The sequence below is a fragment of the Vairimorpha necatrix genome, chromosome 10 (genome assembly GCF_036630325.1).
Source record: "Vairimorpha necatrix chromosome 10, complete sequence".
Classification (NCBI taxonomy): Eukaryota; Fungi; Microsporidia; family Nosematidae; genus Vairimorpha; species Vairimorpha necatrix.
The window spans coordinates 550345-569330 of NC_088825.1; the positions used below are offsets into that span (position 1 = coordinate 550345).

Consider the following 18986-nt stretch of genomic DNA (forward strand, 5'->3'; position numbering starts at 1 on the left):
TACTTTTTTCAGCATTTGCATTTTGAAAAAATGACTGTTACTCTCTTCTACACTTATGAAGATCAAACTAAAAAAAAACATGGATAGATCAATTTTTGTCGTAGTAAATTTTATATATAATACGAATCATTTAATTAATAAGATATACATTTGACAAAACATAAACAAATTTACATTCGCTCTACGTTTTCTAAAATTTTTTAGTTGTGTGTTTGCATGATACGATATGTGCAGTATGCTACGCAAACAAAATATAAAACTGATATATATTATGTAAAATTAATTTATTTTTGCTTTTTTTTTGTTTAAGTGATGTTTATGGGATGGTATATGACCGATTTTAGGAAGATGTAATCTAATTATGACTTTTTGAAAGTTATATACAAAAAAAACATCAATAGTTGTCTCAAGTTCAACTCATCAGAGGAAAATCAATATTTAAATTTTTTTGGTACTCATATTTTACTAACCTTCGTTGAATGACACTCATAATTTGTTATTTTCTATACAGAAGTTTATCAGCATAGTTTTTAATATAATCAAAATAACGGATAAATGGTTATAATGACATACACACGACATTGGTGTTTTTGTCAAAAAATCATATAAAAAACCCAATAAAAATACCATAATATCTATGTCATTTCACTATATAAATTTAATGTGGCTCTTTGATAATAGGAATATAAGTATTGCATCGACAAAAAAACAAATAGTATGATGTGTTTTGGGCCCATTTAAACTTTTGCCCATATATAAATAAAAGCGCTATATTACTTTGTATTAACAGCTAATTATTATATCCATTCTGATATTTGGTACTTATGAACTTCTTTACATCCTTGCTAGAGATTTAAAGGTGTATTTCACTTTTTTGCGTTACCTTTAAGTTTTAACATCTTGTTGACCGTGTAAGAGAAATTGTAAACCCTCATATAGGGTTTTTAGAATGACGCTGGTCATATTTTGATGGCACTATAATGTATGTATTCTTTTTAAATCCCATTATATTGCCTACCAGCGAATGAATTGAGCTTAAAATAAAAATTTAAGGTTCAAATAATACCATACGTTAGAACGTGGAACGTAATTATGACAACATTGCAAATTTATGTTAATGCCATCGCCCTATCGACTAGTATAAGCCTACATCAAAATTAGAGTTATAAAGAGGGCAAAAGGGAGCATCATATTTGGACACCGACAGGTACTCGACGAGGAAGAATCCGGAACCAAGAACATTGTAAAGGCAGCCAAAATGTGGTGTGACCAGATAGAGCGCGTGGCAGTGGAGGTAATCTATAAAAATAATCTAAAAAAGCTATAATATAGAATTTATATCCAAGAAACCGCAGTACCATGCGCAACACAATCTGACTTTGTATTCAAAATGACCAATTACAATTTATTCTATATGCTTTCCATAGTTTAAGAAAGTACAAGTGCAGTGCAAAATTCTAAATGCTTCTAGTTATTTTTTAGGCATAGATCGTCAGTTTCCCTCGATTATTAAAAATTTCGCAAATGCAACCCACACCAACCTCCACATGGGCAAACGCCGATGTTGGCTTTTAATCTTTCAAAGGTTTCCTTTCATGTTACAGGATTCGGTAAGAAGAATTCCACGAGACTATTGACTCCAATTCGTAGCTCCCTTTCTAAGCTCATAAAATATTGCCAGAAATTCTAGACAAATACTTGTGTTGAACATTTAGTTTTTTACGTGTACCAAATAACAGTTAGCCGATGCACAACAATATAAATCAAGTAGGATGAAAAAATTTTAAACAAGTTTGGTTCAAATGCTAAAGATACTGACACATGAAAGTATAGAAATTCGACTCACTTTTTTATTTGTTGTTTCTAATGGATGTAAATAATTGATACAACCTCATTAGTTGTGTTACCGGGTGTGTTTCACACGCCAATAATCAGACTAAAAATGAAAGATGAAACAAATCATATTGATCTGAAACATGATAGTTTTAGATTTGAAACTAAAATTATTTAAGGAATCTTAAAAAGAACAAATATGCCAAATAAATATAGTTCTTCTTCAGATAAAAAGCCTTCTTAAATAGCCAGCTCTCCTTCTGGTAACAAATTGTTATGAAAAAGCCATTGGAGTTTAAAAGCCTATAAACAAAACAAATATTAGAGAAATGTGGCTAAATTTTTTTAAAAAACAATTTCTTAACTGCAACACAGTTGTGAATCCTCTTTTATTGTACAAATGATAAATAAAAGTACCAAAATCGTGCTTTTTGCAGAGCTTGAGAATGACTATGAATATAGGACTTAGATGTTGTAATATCATTACATTAAAATTATCAACCCCATGGTTAGTAAAACTTAAGCCATTTGAGCATATAAAAATTTTTCTATAATTTTAGATACTAAAAACAAAAAAATTTATGCAATGGATTTTTGTTGTAATAGTAGAAGAATGAAAACTATCCAGATTGAAGACGCGTTTTAGGCGTATAATCAAAAAACGTACAACAGAAGAAAACGACACCTTGGAACAACGTGATTAGTTTGAGGTATAGAAGCGAGGAAAACGACTTTGTACTAAAATTCCACTAATATAATTATACAGGAAAAGCAGAGCTTTAGGGAACTGGAATTTTTATTTAAAAAAGCTTTGGCCTTTGTCTTTACGTCCTGTTGTTCATGACTTCCGATCTGTTCCTGAATGCGCAAGTCATGTTGCTTGCTTTATTGATGAACTAGGTCAACAGATTAAAAAACATAAAATTTTTAAAGTCATTTAAAGAATAAATATAAAATAAGAATAGAAACCAGCTGAATATATATTTACGAGCTCTAATACAAAACATTAATACTTATAGAAATTTACGATTTTTAATGCTTGGATTTCCATGAAAAACTTTTGCTATATTAATGATTTATTTGTTTTTCGAACCATAATAAATGCGAAAAATTTGACTTATTTGTTTATATGATTTTTTTATGTATTTTGCCTCAAACACCATAATTTTAAGATAAAATAGATTTTGTATTTAGTATAACAAGCACTTAATGTGAGCAAATTTTTTCTACTATTTTAAAAGGCCAGGCCTTGCCTAAATGTGCAAATTTTATTTTTGAAATGTTTTTGTTATAAATCAAATATTTGAATTTACAATTCATGAATTAAAACCCCTTAACTTACAATTATCTTTAACAGGGCATCTTTCGTACAAGTTTTTTTTTAAAATTCCAAAAAAACTATTATAATATTAAATTTTATTTATACTACAAAAAATACTTGAAAAGTAGCCTAAAAGGATAGAATGCTTTTTAATACCCAGTGTTCGCATTCTCTAAACTTTCTTCAAATTTAACTTTTAAAAATTTAAGCAATAAAATTTTCTTTATAGTAAAAATAATATTCTCCATTTATAAGATTAGGTTTTATATTCACAGAGCTGGTTACCAAAATATTAATCTATTTTTTTTATAACATCTAATTTGGATTCCGACTAATTAATTAAATAAAGATTATTTATTGTCACAGTTCGGAGCAAACCCCAGGGGTAAAAAATTAAAAAAAAATCTCTTCAGTGAGGATCGAACCAAAAAATAAGAACAAATTAATGTTCGTCTCAAATGATAACCAAAGTTTTGTCTTAATTTTTTGAGGGGTAAATTTTTGCTATTTTTTTTATAATAATGGGAGGGAATAGCGAAAAACTGGAGAAAAATAAAATAAACAAAATTTTTAGTACTTAATTCATTACCAAGCAACCTTAGATCTCTAGTACTTATTTCTTCTATTATAATTTTATTATCATCTTCTTTGCATAATTTTACTTTATTAAATTATATTACGTCTCTTAAAATATAGACTTCAGCATCTAAATGTTCATAAAGAGAATGTCTTCGGGTATTTACGTTGTTGTCCAAGTAAGATCTTATAAGGACTCTATCTCCTATTTTAAATTCTAAGAAATCATTTCTCCACATACTTCTTTGTACCATTCTATCTGCAGCAGTTTGTGTATGAATTCTAGCTGCATCATGATAAATTTCATTTAAAAAAAGGTTTGTGTTATTAAGAGCATAGAGTTGCTGTATTTCTTCATTTGTATTGCCATCTAGAACATCTGATAAACTTTCCTCAGCTATTTCTTCTTCCTCTAACTCTTGTTCGTAATTTTCGCTATTAATCGATTCTAGAATACCCGTGATTCTAGACTCGTTCATTATGTCCCTAATGGGTCTACCAAACATTAAAGAGCATGGTGTTTGTCTCGTAGTAGAGTGTCTTAAATTATTATATGGCCAGATAACTTCTTCACGTACTTTGGTCCATTGACCCAAAATATTTTTTGTCCTGAGAGTAGATGCAATCATTCACTTTATTTCTTGATTGCATCTTTCTATCTGTCCTTGTATCCATAAACTTATAGCTCTCCCTTACGTGTCTTATTTCATATTTCTGACATAAATCGACGGTGTTTAATTTACAAATTCTCTGCCATTATCAGTATGAAGTATAAAACAAGAATCAAAAAGTCTAAACAATGTTTCAAAGGCATTTTCCACACTAATACCTGTTTTGTCATATAGTGGTACCGTCCAACAAAATTTGGTAAAAGAATCTACAATATACAATAACCATTTATATCCATCATTAAGATCGTGATATAGCCGGAGATCAATCAAGTCTGCAACATATCTTTCTCTTGAATACTTTGCTACAATTGGTCTAGTAGCTGGTCTAGTTACTAGATTTCTCTTTGATTGACATATATCACAGCTTTTTAAGAACCTCTGGATATCTTTTTGTGTTGCGTTGTAGACTTTTGTTTGCAATAATGGAAACAATCTGTCCCGCATGCCCATATGAGACATGGATTAATTTGATATAATCGATTTTATATCGTTGCTCGTTGGTGGTAAAGAATCTTAATGATCTATATAGACTTACTTTAAATCTCACCGTGAGCTCTGTGATACCGTCAATTATATCCTCAAAAAGGATAAATTTTTGTGCCTTTTTCCTGAAAGCATCTCGTTCTTGTTTTTCTACCAACCTTGTTGGAACAATACCAGTCTGTAAAAAGATAAAAACTTCTTGTCTTTCATTGTTATTCAATTTTATTTTTATGCTTTTTAAATTAAAGAAACCTTAAATATAAATTAAAAATAAACACCAACTTTTTTAATTTTTTACCCTTCTCAAGTAAGCATTTCCCCTTGCGTCCGCTCCGAACGGTGACATTTATTAATATAAATTGTAATTTTGGTTTTATATTTTTAAGTTAAGCACAAATAAGAAACATCGGTTAATATAAACTTTGTCGTTATTATTATATTTTATAAGTTATTTAAAGAAAGATGTGTGTTTAATAAGGATTGTGATTGAAGACTATGAAAGATGCTTTATTTTTCATTATAAAAAAATAGGACTTTGTGCAAAATAACTTAATTGAGTTTAGAAAATGTTATAAGATATTTTTAGTTAACATAAATTGTAGAAAAAGATTATTAATACACAAATAACTTAAAATTCTTTATTTAATTTTATAGTAAACGGTGATCAACATCACTGAATTAACGAATCCCAAAGCCAGCAAGCCCCAAATGAACATGTTGGTATGTCCATCGTCGCCTTTACTTGGCTGCTTATTATCATCATTTTTGGAGGGTTCGAGATTTTTTTTAGGTGGATTAGGTCCGCCGCCATTGATAGAAGAAGTTGGTCCACCGCTATTGATAGGTGGGTTGGGTTCACCACTAGCCAAGGAACTCGAAGGATTGTTTCCTTCACTCTTACTAGTCAAATTCTCATGAACCGCCTTGCTTGCACTGCTTTCGCCACTATCACTAATAACATGAACATCTGAAGGGTTGGTCTCTTGTTGGCTATTATCTGGGTTTACAGTTTCGCCAGTCGCATCCTTTAATTCTTTTTCAGTAACACCAGGGTTACTCCCCTCTGTTTCTTTTGTAGGGTTCTCCTGAATTGTTTGACCACTAGTAGTATTTGGGTTACCTTTATCAGCATTTTCTGGAGCGGGGTTAGATGCATCACTTTTGGAAGAAGATTCTGAACCACTCCCTTCTTCTTTTTTGGCATTAACAGCCGCTTGATCGATAGCGCCAGAAGAAGTTTGTTCAATTTCTCCTTGTTCCTCTTTTTTTGGGGGATCAGTTGCAGGCGCTCTTTGAGAAGATTCTAAACAACTCACTTCTTCTTCATTGGCATTAACAGCCGCTTGATCGATAGCGCCAGGAGAAGTTTGTTTAGTTTCCCCTTGTTTCTCTTTTTGGGGAGGATCATTTGCAGTAACACTTTGAGAATCTTTAGTTTGCTCTCCAGTAACACTTTGAGAAGATCCAGTTTGCTCTCCAGCAGGAATTTGAGAAGATCCAGTTTGCTTTCCTGGTTCACTTGCACCAGACTCTATATTTTCATTTGGCGTTTTGTCTGTTCGGGATTGTTTCTCTCCACTGACATCAACGGCTTGTTGTTCTCCAGTCTGTTGATTTTTTGAGCTTTGAGGAGAAAGAGACACTGCTTGTTCAAAAACCTTTTGATCCGCATTTAGAATTACAACTCCCTCTACTATAACTTCGGGGTTATTACCAAGCAAATTTGGTTCACCATTTCTTGCTTCTTCTTTTTGTTCATTGGCAAAATTGTTATCAGAAAGTTCAGTAGGCGGGTTGACTGAACTATCATTAGGTGGTTGATTAAGATTTGATTCAGTCGCATTTTCATCACTTTTCTTATTACTCGTATTAGTTATTTCTTGATCCTGTTGATCTGGGTTAGTTGCTAAAGATAGACTCAGTAAGAACAAGATATTCATTTTTGGGGAGTAAAATTTTTTTTTTTATTTATACTTTTAAAAAAAAGGAGGATTTTTTTTTGATGACATTTAATGTCATCAAATGTAAACTTAAAACTCCTTTTACAAATTATTCAGATTATTTTTCTTTATCAAAATCAAAAAATTAAAAACCAATTTACTCTTTTTTGATAGCCGTTCTGGTGCGAAAATAAAAATTTTGATTTCTAATAAAAAATAACAAGTATGCATTTAAAAACAAAATAAAGTAAAAGCTTTTTCATTAATATGACTTTTATTATAATGTATCTTAGTATATCTTTTCAAAAAAGTAATGTTCAAGCTCTTTGAAATTTCATAAATTACATATTAGAATTAAGAAAAACTTAAAAATTTTCATTTTTTGCACATACTGGATTTTAAATCTTCAGTTTACTCAACTGAAGCTACTGGCACTGTTATTACATTAATTTATTTTTGTTGTAATATGAATCCTAACGACATGTCAATTTTCACATTTAATTACTATCGAATTTTCTCAAAAAATTATTTGTTAAAAAATTTTGATAAAAAAGGAAGTAATCAGAAAATAACATCTCTAAAAAATAAAAGGAAGCTAAAATATCATAAAAGGGATTGAAACATTATTTAGTGGAATTTACTCAACGGGAAGAGTTTCCAAAACACAACTTGGGTTTAAATATTATTTTCCAGAAAATGTGTCTATCAAATTTTTCTTCTTATTTTTCCAAAAAAAATTGTGTGGCGAGTGAAAACAAAAGGAAGAGACAGTGACGACAACAACGGAAGAAGGATGTATTCCTTATCCTCTTACACTAGGAATGATTTAAGTAAGTTGGAGCAATTGATGTGCATAGATATACTAGAAAAGAAGTTGCAGGGAGGAACTCAACATGTGAAACTTACAGCTTCGCCATTTTTTGGCGGAAACGCCACAGAAATGTTTTCGATATTTAGTCAAATGAAAAGCCAGATATTTACTAGAGAATTTATCTATTTGAATACTGAATTTATTTGATTTAATTTAGATTCTAAAATGGAGAGATAAAATGTGGAGACAAAATAAAATAATTCTTTTTTACTTTATTTTTAATCATCTCAATTTATTTGTTTGACAATTCTTTACTATACATGGAAATGTGTAACCAATATTAGCCTCGATCAATCCTTATGCAAATTTGTTGTATTAGTTTTTTAGATTGTTGTCATATGTAAAGAATATAGTAATATATAAATAAATGAAATTTTAATATGAAAGTGAGATATCTCATACTGTACAAAATTTGTTTCTCTATGAAATAACACAAACATGATATATCTTTCTCGGGTGAATATAAAAGCCAATGAATTACTTTAGACAAAGAATATAAATTTCATGTAAATTGTACTTATTAGATCTAAAACTGTTTTTAACTTCATAAAAAATACAATATTATTGTCGCTACTTAAATTCAAAATCATGGAGACTAAAAAATTAAACATTAATTTTAACAAGAGTATTTTTATAGAGTCTCTGCAAAGTATCAATGATCTTTGGATATTTTTATATGAATCTGAACTCATATTATCTTCCATGTTTACTTTCATGATTCCTCATATTGTTCTCAATTCAATCTTCAATGACTCTCTATATATATGTAACTTGTTTTCCCCAATAGTTGAAGCCAATTCTATGATTAACAACTTAATGAACAGATCTGATGCCAGTAACAGGAGAATGGTTAGGTGCATAGCCATAGATTCATATTTTCCATATAAGTACATACTCCAAAATAGCTCTGGTATTACAGGTGCACTTTATTAAAAACAATTTTTAATAAACAGTCGTTGACTTCATTTTCTATGCCTCAAACAAAAAAAGTCGTGCCAGATATTTCCTTTCTTCAATAGGATTTGAAATAAAACGACCTCTAAGGATTGTTGTCTCGTCGATTTATAAAGTTTCCCCTTATTTCTACAAAAATTGTAAAAATTTATTTCTTTGAAGAAATAGGCCTTTGAGAGAAGTAAATGTGTGCTCCAAGACCCCCAAATTACCCAGACAATTAAGTTGTTCATTGTAAAAAGTAACATTTTTGAGACTTTTTATTTTTTTAAAGCTATATGTACAATAAAAGCATATTCCTTCCATGAAGTTTTTAGATTAGACGTAGTAATTAACCAACCCCGCACACTTTTTAGTGTATCTGTAAATTCTTAGAGCTAGAAGCACTTTATAGCTGCTTCTTCAACAAATATTATGCTGTAGACTTTTCTAGTTTGCATTGAGAGCAAAGAATCAAAATTATAAATTACAGAGACATTTGGGATTTTTTTGAAGTATGTTTACAATGATGATCGCGGTTTTTTAGCCATTTTGATTTTGAATTTAAAGAGCGCCAAAACAAGATTTACAACAACAAAAAATTATTATAAGGGCACAAGAATAAAACAAATAATATATAGTCACAAATTAGAAATTAAAGAAGTTAAAAATAAAAAAAGTTCATATTATGAACTTTGATTTATAATTTGAGTTGTCAACTTAAACCTTTAAAAAATTATTTTTTTATACAGCCTAATATTTCAGTTCTTTTCCCGTGCTGACCACCTCGTCGTTCAAAAAACAACGCTAACAAAAAAAATTATCATTTGTTGGTAGAGGGCCAATGTATAAATGTATCATTTTTAAGTTTAATTTTTTTGCCAAATAGAATATTGACATAGATAACGTAATTTTTAGCAAGATGGTGATCTAATTAAACGTGAAAATTGCAAAATTAAAGGAATAAATTTTTGACAAATACAAACACATATTTATAGAAAATTTAAACTACTGATCATTTATGTGTGATGTTTAAAAACATTTGTCAAGTTTTCCTATGTCCAATTATACTCAAGGAAATAGTTGTTTCAGATCAATGTTTTAATTTGTACACTGGTAACCAAAGATTTGATTTGTTTCGGAAAAAACTTTATTAAATTTATTTTTTTCAAATATGAATTACTTTTTAACTTGTAAATCTCTTTTTTAAAAACTAACAAGGTGCCAAGACATGGCAACATTTTTTAATGTGTTGGTCCACGTATAAATATATTAAATGTTCGTTGTTATTCTTGAAAGAAGTCTCTTTTGTCTTTAGCGTTCAAAAAATTAGTATATAAGTTTGCTTCAATGATGTCAAAAAAATCATTTTAAAACACGTTAAAAACTATAAGAATGTATGATCTTATTTTATAACAAATACATGCTTATACAGTTTGTTTATTTAGCAAATGTTTCAATAATTATATATTTGTTTTAAAAAGGAATAAAGTTGATAAGAAATTACAAAAAAAATATTAGTATTAATATTTCAAAGCATCATTTGTCTTTATCATATTTTGATCATATCTCATATATTATTATTGTCGAAAGAGTTTCAGGACAAAGATTTGTATGGATTTAGAACATAACTTTTCATTATTAAATTGTTTATAACTCATGATATACTTCATAGAGCAATTTGCTTGAATACTTTTTGAAAATCTTTGGCTAATATCAGCATCAGTGTGAAAAAATAGAAAATAAAAAAATTTTAAAAATTCTTTTTTTTTTAAAAAAAAATAAGAGAAATTCGGAAAACCTCTAAAATGTAATTAAAATTTAAAATGTAATAAAATACATTAAATTAACTAAAATATATCAAAAATCATTAATAATGATTTGAAGATGCCTTAGAACTCATTTCTTATATACATGCAAGGAGTTAAATAAATTTCAGCGAGTCCATATGTCAACACATATTAGATATAGGGACTTTTAAAGACTTCCAATTCCCTTCGATAGTATTATGTATGGACTTTTGTCTCTCTGTCCCTGAATGCTTGACTGTGATTCAGTTTCTATGGGCCGTATAATGATTTTTTAAAGTTAAATACCCTTTAAATAATCGAATGGATAACGTATTTTTAATTTACATGCTTAAACATGATTGGAAGCAATGTCTCCTTGTTTCTTTTTGTTTCAAGTTTTAATACCACAAAACACCCCCTTAACAAGCCTTCCCCTATGATATTTATTTTTTCCAATTTTGCTCTCATCATTCTCTACTAAAATATCTTCACCTACTATCCGTTCATCTCAATTTGTACCTCTCATAAATTTTTAATTTGTAAAATTTTTCGAGAATGTACTGGATTTTGTATGTTGAATCCCAAAAGTTTTAAAATATAAATTACTTTAATTCCTAAAAACAACTAATGTACTATTTTAAACATGAGTAAATGTTCTATTATAGTGTTTGCAAATGACAACGCATGCCAAATTGAAAATCTATGTTTACACTTTGAAGACTTAACCCTCAAGTAAGAAGTTCTATTCAATACTATGGCTGTATCTCACCATATTTTATACATTTCTGATTGTATTTCTTGTTTGCTAAAGATATATAAGAATTTACAATTTTCAAATTACTTAGCATCCTTTAGTTTTTTTAAAAAGGGGCAATTTTTATAAAATTTTGTGCCCCAATTTTTTTACACTAATGCTGATATTAGCTGAATCTTTTCTCAAATTGCATTTATTTGGAAGTAAATACAATGAGGTAAACTTATAAAATTTTGTATAAAAACATATATACATCATAATTGTTTGTATAGAAAATGTCAAACTTCTCATTTGTATCTAAACAAATGTCATGTTTGTTTGCGGTTAGAAATTCTGAGCGTCAGCATAGCCTCCCCGCAAGAGAATCATCAATGTGTTATATTAAAATAATAAATTAAAAAGTAGTAAATTTAATATTTTAAGAATTGTAATTTATAAATTCAATAATTCTTTTAAAATATTTGTGACAAAAAAAAATTTAAATTGTTTTTATTAAAAACTACAAATAAAAAAAATAAAATTACCCCCTTATGTTTGAATTAATTTTTAGTAGAAAATATCTTAAAAGAAAAATCATTCTAATAACTCCAGTTGTTACTGTTCTTGTTCATTTTTATTGGACCAAAAAGCATGCGAGTAAACCTATATATTCGTATGTCGAGACACCAAGCATAACTTATAGCCAAACGCCTTGGACATGGAATCCCACGCCAAAACACGAAAGTCTGCCTCTTCAAAGCAATAAATGCGATAAATCCCAAATCAGACTTAACACATCTGATTTTTGGCCTTTTGTTGAATATCATAGAAAAAGAAGCAGGAAGGTCTATGTTCCCCAAATTTCAGAAGAACATAAGCAGTTTATGATAAATGAATACGCTCGTATACGAAAAAATATGATGCCTAAAATACACAATGTCAACAAGGAGGCCGTATCTTGGTTGGAGAAAGGCAAAAGGGTCCTGGATAACATTTCTAGAGCAATATGGGGTTTTAGGGGAATTAATTATTGCAAAAAATGTATTTTGACATGTTTTGATGTTCCTAAACGGATGTTTATAAAAGCTGCAAATTTCGCCTCTTATATCGGAAGCCCCTTTTATAAAGGGGCAAATGTAGTTGTAAATTTAGCATACAAGGCCCTTCCAATTGCAAAAGAATGTTATGATTACATGAAGATAGTTGGAGAAAATTGCTATAATAATGTGATAAAAATATCATCAATTGTTACGGATGTAGTTTCTAGTGGGGTAATTGCCAGTACAAAAACAATAAAAAACGGATCTTCAATAATTGCCAACATTGCCATTGGCTTGACTAGAAAAGGAGTTAATAGCTTACAAATTATAAACGTAGCAATTTGCAATGGCTTTGTTTTTTTATATGAACAAATTACAAATTGGGATACAAGGGGTACTTTACAAAATCTAAGAAGAGGAGTATTTTATGCGTTTGAAAAACCAATTAATTTGTTCATAAGAGCACTTGGTTTTAGTAATAATCAAATAACAACAATTGAAGATATACAATCTGAAGTAATTCTTAATGGTAGCAATAATCAGAACAATCAACTCAGTAGTGCCTACAATTTTGAGTCAGAAACTCAAAATACACCATTCAGTCTCAGGAGGGCTATGTGGAATTGTCTTTATAATTGTTATAGCTATATTTATAGTTATTTCGGGTAATAATTAATGATATTAATATTTCAGAAAACAATCAATCATTCAATTTAAAGCTGTTAAATTAGCAAACATATTTATTTATTCAAAAGGATTCTCTTTTATAGTTAAATACTTGATATACCAAATTTATTATTAATCCCTTCGTTCATCTTCCTGTTTTGGCGACTAATTAATCAAGTCTCACAATACCACTTCCAAAATTATATCACATAAAAATTATATACAGACCTTTTATAAAAAACTTGAAACCTCCCTATGATGATTCATAGATTTTCATATGAATAACAATGTATTTTTGACTGATTAAAAAATTTACACATGTTTTAACTTTGTTTTGGGTTTATATATTTTTAATAAAATTTCTAAAATATTAGAATAGGATTGAAATAATTTTTGTCTCTGTTCCATGCTCAGTGTGTGTATAATCTACCAATATAGATAATTTTTATCTGTATCATTCATTTCTGGTTAAGATTAGCAAATTCCATTTCGGCATTTACGTTTTGTCGTTATGTTATACACATTCAAATCCTCATATAACACCTCGATGTTTATTTTTTTTTGAGGCCATTAAAATTGTCACAGTTAATTTTTTATATGTTATATGTAGACTGCTATTTATTGAAAGGATACATTATACAAATATTTTTATTTGGTTTTGTGATGTATAAATATTTTTAAAAGAAATTTCCATTTAATTTTTTATACCTACTTTTCCACGCACTTAAATCAGTACAATCAATATAAAAACGATTCGATGGCAATGTTTCGATGCATAAAAAAGTTTAATAATATCTAGTGGACATTTTTCCACTGAAAAATACTGCCTCATGTGACCTTAAAAATTTTGACCGCTGTCAAGAGCAATAAAATATTTGAAATATAAATATTAGTTGAAATGTAATAAACTTATAAAACATATATTGGGGCTTAATTAAAAAATTGTTCAAAATTATGACTTTTAGATATACCTCTGTAAAACATTTCTCCACTTTACGGTGCGAACCCGGATTCAGAACATAAAAAAATTTAAAGTCTGTGCTTAGGCTATTGCGTGTTAATTTATAAAATCTAAAAAATGTCTGCAAATGCAAGATTAAATGTTTTATATTAAATACATAGTATTTTATAGTCTATTAAACGTAAAAATCATCTCGTTTAATTTTTTAGTCTTGATGTTTATTAGAATACAGGAAATAATTTAGTTTGCAAGTTTATGGATATATTATCTTATGTAAGTCAGCAGAAAAATAGATTCTAGTTTTGGCACATAAACTTATTTTTCAATCTATAAATTATTATTATATAGAACTATATAAAGTATATAAAAATTAGTTAGCTTTGAATTCTTAATTAAAATCAATAAACGTTTATTAATTTAGCAGGTACTGGAATAAAACGGTTAGACGTCGTAATGTATATTATTTTTCTATAGCATAGACCAAATGTATTAATACAAATAAGCAATGAGAAATTTTTTTCAATCAAATTTACCGACTTGTCTAGATATTTATATCATTAATTTCTTTTATTTATCTACAAAATGCATTTTTGTGAGATAATCAAAATAATTAGCAAAAGAAAGTCGAAAAATATAAGAATTTTGATTCTTAACTACGATAAAATTGAATTTAAACATTTTTGAAGCGTACTTTATAATTTTGACTTAGATTTGAGTGAATTAAGTAAGAAAAAAAGTCGCATTGGCCGATATTTAAAATTCATCATATGTTCAAATGTTAAATTGCAACGCTTTGTTTTATGTTAAAAAAATTAAAAGTGCCTATTTTAAAAGTCAAATTGATAATATTATCTGTACTTATGTATAAAAATTAGAATACAAGTTGAAAGGCTTATTATTTTTGAAATTTATTAATGCTTACTTTAGTTTAGAAAATTATATTTGATTGACAAAAAATTTTTAAGCTTCTTTTCTTATTATTTAAAAATTTTTTCTTTTATCAAAAAATGAATTTAATTGGGGTATGCTTATTGTAGTTTATATTTATAGTTTAACAAGTGTAGGTTCCCAGTTAGCGTCTCCTGCTTGTAGGTAGCTTTGTGGCTCCATAGCCCTTTCCACATCGGCTTCGTCTCCTCTCCTTCGGTAGTCCAGATAAATGCTTTCTAGCGTCTTCTTTAGCGTGATCATCTGGATGGTTATATAAAAATAAATGTTTTTTTTAAGTATGCTAAAATAATTCAATGAAATCATTTCAATTTGAAATGCATACAATCATATAATTAGACCATCTTAAAAATACATCACAAATTGTAATTACACTAGAAAAATAAATCAAATAAACTTTCTTATTTAATGTTGTAAATTACCCAAGATAATATTAAAGTAAATGCTCCTACAATGCCCAGAAACACAGTAGATTTCGACACCAGCCTCTCTTCATTGGAATTATCAACAACAATCGCATTCTGTAATTCCTCTGAGTCGAATTTTTCTTCATCATCTCCCTTGATATTTATTTTATTTTCGTTTTTATTGGGAGCAAATTGTAGAGTGGAATTAGGAACAAGTTTTAAATTATTGTCCGGTGTCGCATCAGATTCTTCCTTGTCTTCAAAATGTACAATCTTTTTGGAATTTTTCTCATTTAACGCACATGTAGAAGTATGTTCGGCGACATCTGTAAGATGTTTTTTTGATACAGGACTTGAATGATTATTCTCTGATAAATACTTTTCAAAACTATTGGCTGTTTCTGAGGCAACATCTACAATACCGTCTGCTTCATCTTTCGAAGTTAACAAATCGCTCATAGATAATCGTGCAGAAGATGCCTTAAGAAAAGCAACTGATTTTTCTTTGGAATTTTGTCGCAATAACTTCAGTCTTATTTCGCGTTTATTCAAATTCGAAGTTATTGAATGATTATCGACCTCAGGAACTGGAACATTTCGTGATTTTTTCGATTCAAATTTTGAAGAGCTTTCAATATCCGGAACTACATTCGCCTCATTAATTAGACTTTCTTGAGATCTTTTAACACTTGACTGATGAGTTTTATCGTCTTCAGGAACTTTTGCTGCATCACTTTTAGATATTCGTCCAGAAATTTCAAATTTAGGAACGACCTGATCATCAATTACTTGGATTTTTTTATATTCAATACTTGATTCATCTTGAAAATTTACATATCCAGGATATAAAGTTTTATCAACGGATAAATCTACAGCATCTTCATTAATCAGTAAATTTTCAATTTCTACAGGCTTGACATCGATTTGATCAATATCGACACTTTTTCCATTATTATTTGCAAATAAAGCCTCTTGAGCTTCTTCAATTTGATTATTGGGATGATCATAAGTTAGCACATCATTTCCTTGTTCGAAAATTAAATTATTTTGATAATCATTAAAAACAGTAGGGTAAGCTTTATCGACTGATAAATCTATACCAGAATCATTAGTATGAAATTCTTGTGCTTCTTTTATAGTAGGATTTTCTTGATTAGCAGAGGACAAATTTTTTTCGTGGGTAGTAAGCAGAGTATCCTGATCTTTTTTCACTACTGAAATTGATGAACCAAGAGTCAAATCTTTTATTGGATCACTATTTGCATCTTCTACTAGAAACGAGGATTTATCAAGTGATAAATTTGCAGCTTTATCGTAATTGACTTTTTCCTGTAATCTTGCTGGTTCATGAGTTAATTTTTCCATGACTGCTGAATTACCTAATGAATATTTAGAAAAATCCCACTTAGTTGGTTCAGACTTAGTATAGTCGCTTTCATATGCTGGATTATAATAAGGACAGCTAGAAACTTTAGGATGTAAATTTTCTTCTGCGTTTGTTTTGTTATCCAAGGCCGAGTCTTTTTTGCAAACATCTGAAGGAATTTTTTCAGCGAGGAATTCTGATGTACACTTAGTTATCTTAGAGTTGTCTTCGTTAAGTTTCTTATTTTTATCTGTTTTTCTCGGACTTCCTTTACAAGCTTTTTGTTTTGCTGCCATAGATAGACTTAATAAATACAAAATATTCATAGAAGAGGTTAGTTTTTTTTTATTTATATTTTTTCATATAAATATTGAATTCGACATTAAATTAATTTATGTACGGAATTTTATACAATCATTTAGTTCTATTTCCGAAGAGATTTGTTTTGTTTAACGATTGACGTCATATTTTAATTAATAATTCATTATAGTTTGGAATATGGAGTCGAAATTATATTGTTTAATATTTGGTTTTATTAGTTTTATAATCAATATGATTTGGTATACAGTTTTAAATTCAAAAATCCAATCGGGATTCGTCGAATATATTAATGTTTAATTTTTATGTACAGAAATATTAAAATATGAAATGATGAATAAGCAATTAAATTTTTATTAAAGATTTTTCTGATCAATTGAATTTTTCTCAGGCAAAAAATAGATAGACAGCAATAATATTTTTTAAAATACTGATTTTTTAACATTAGACATTGTATAAAATGAGAATTTAAAGTATTTTGTCATTATAGCAATGTTTTTTTTGCCTATAGATTGTTCCTCATATGCCGGACGTCGCAAATTTAACTTCCAAAAAATCAATTCGCTTAGTAAAAACGTATCCATGACACAGAATAGTCATAAAAGATTTGACGCTATAATCTAAATTTACTTGTAATAATTTGAAAAATACATCTATGATTCTTATGACGATAAAATCATTTTTTTTGATTGAAGATTCAGACAACGTTGATAGTATCTTGTATGACTTTACAATCTAGATAATATATTTTTATGAATCAACACAAGATAGCCGAGCACAAAAAATTAAGGTTCTGAATATATCATACGTTTATACCATAAAACCAATGATTAAATATTAAAATCTGCTGGTATATCGAAGCACAATAATGTACAATATCCAATAAGATTCTACGAAAATATAACTATGTTATGGTCTAAAATCTCCTAATTATTATTTTCTCTATTGATTTAAAATTGATGAGATGCGAAATAAATCCATCTCGAAATATATATCAATAAATTGTATAAACATCGAAATTTAGTTAAAAATATAAAAATGTGTAAAGATTAGAAAGTTTAAATTCAAATTTATTTCTTATTATTGAATCAATTTATATGTTGCTACAGTCATTATTTTTTTCATCCTTAGAAATATCCAATTCTATATTTTTTGTTCAAAATCAATACATGTATTGTTTTTTAAGTGAAATGACATTTTCTATTAACACGTGAATCGTACGAAATGCGGACATAATGGTCGAACATATTTACAATCATAAAGAAATTAAAATATAGAGTGTGTTCTGACACCACAAGGCTGTTACATTTATTAAATAAAATATAAAAATATTATGACATCAAAAAAAATAATAAACAAGCAAAATGTTAGTATTTATAAATAAAGAAATGTTCAATGTACATTTAATTACAACAAAGACAAAAGGTATATATCATAAGATAATATATATCTAAATTAGTAACGTATACTTTTTATATGAATTTATGTATAGACAAAATACATAAGTTGTATTAATCTTTTTCAAATATTAGAAAGGTATAAGATTATAAAAATCTTAGATTTTAAAATGCACATAAATTTATATTTGTATTTACTAAACATTAATATTACAAACATGCCTTACTACCAATATCTCTATAATTAAATTTAAACGGAGATGTAAAAAAATTTAGCATATAATTACAAAGAATTGTGAGATCATGCGATATTGCATAAAGACTATACATAATTCTCAGTCTTAAAAATCATCTGAAAAGATAAAAATTTATATATAAAAAGCTTTTAAAATAAAAAAATTAAGTATTAGGCTCATCTACGGCTATACTGCAAGGAAAGGCTTTACCTATCTAAATCCAAAATTATAAGAAGCCTTATAAGTATTGCTGATAAAATCAAACGTCTGCTCCTGAATAAAATATAACACATTAATTGAATCTAAAAATAGCTCACTGAGACGGACAGCGACACCTTGGGCAAATCCCACTTGTTTACAATTAACGAGTATCTAAGGATAAAATATAGCTTTGTAGAAGAGATAACGAAAGATGCTAAAAGAATTCCAAAAAGACACGTTTTACAACAAAATTAATATAAGGACAACACGTAAAAAGTTGTTTTAATCTGGGGGC

General features: G+C 28.3%; 3 protein-coding genes across 3 annotated transcripts; 1 reads left to right on the plus strand and 2 right to left on the minus strand.

The window, feature by feature from the left end:
* Positions 1 to 5522: 5522 nt before the first annotated feature.
* VNE69_10067 (putative SP-containing membrane protein) lies at positions 5523 to 6824 on the minus strand (the record flags this gene model as incomplete). Its single annotated transcript, XM_065474789.1, has 1 exon — positions 5523 to 6824. One exon carries the CDS (start codon positions 6822 to 6824, stop codon positions 5523 to 5525), a length of 1302 nt encoding a protein of 433 aa, XP_065330861.1.
* A 4878-nt stretch (positions 6825 to 11702) lies between these two features.
* VNE69_10068 (uncharacterized protein) lies at positions 11703 to 12860 on the plus strand (the record flags this gene model as incomplete). Its single annotated transcript, XM_065474790.1, has 1 exon — positions 11703 to 12860. One exon carries the CDS (start codon positions 11703 to 11705, stop codon positions 12858 to 12860), a length of 1158 nt encoding a protein of 385 aa, XP_065330862.1.
* A 2307-nt stretch (positions 12861 to 15167) lies between these two features.
* On the minus strand, positions 15168 to 16865 carry VNE69_10069 (uncharacterized protein; the record flags this gene model as incomplete). Its single annotated transcript, XM_065474791.1, has 1 exon — positions 15168 to 16865. One exon carries the CDS (start codon positions 16863 to 16865, stop codon positions 15168 to 15170), a length of 1698 nt encoding a protein of 565 aa, XP_065330863.1.
* Positions 16866 to 18986: the final 2121 nt, after the last annotated feature.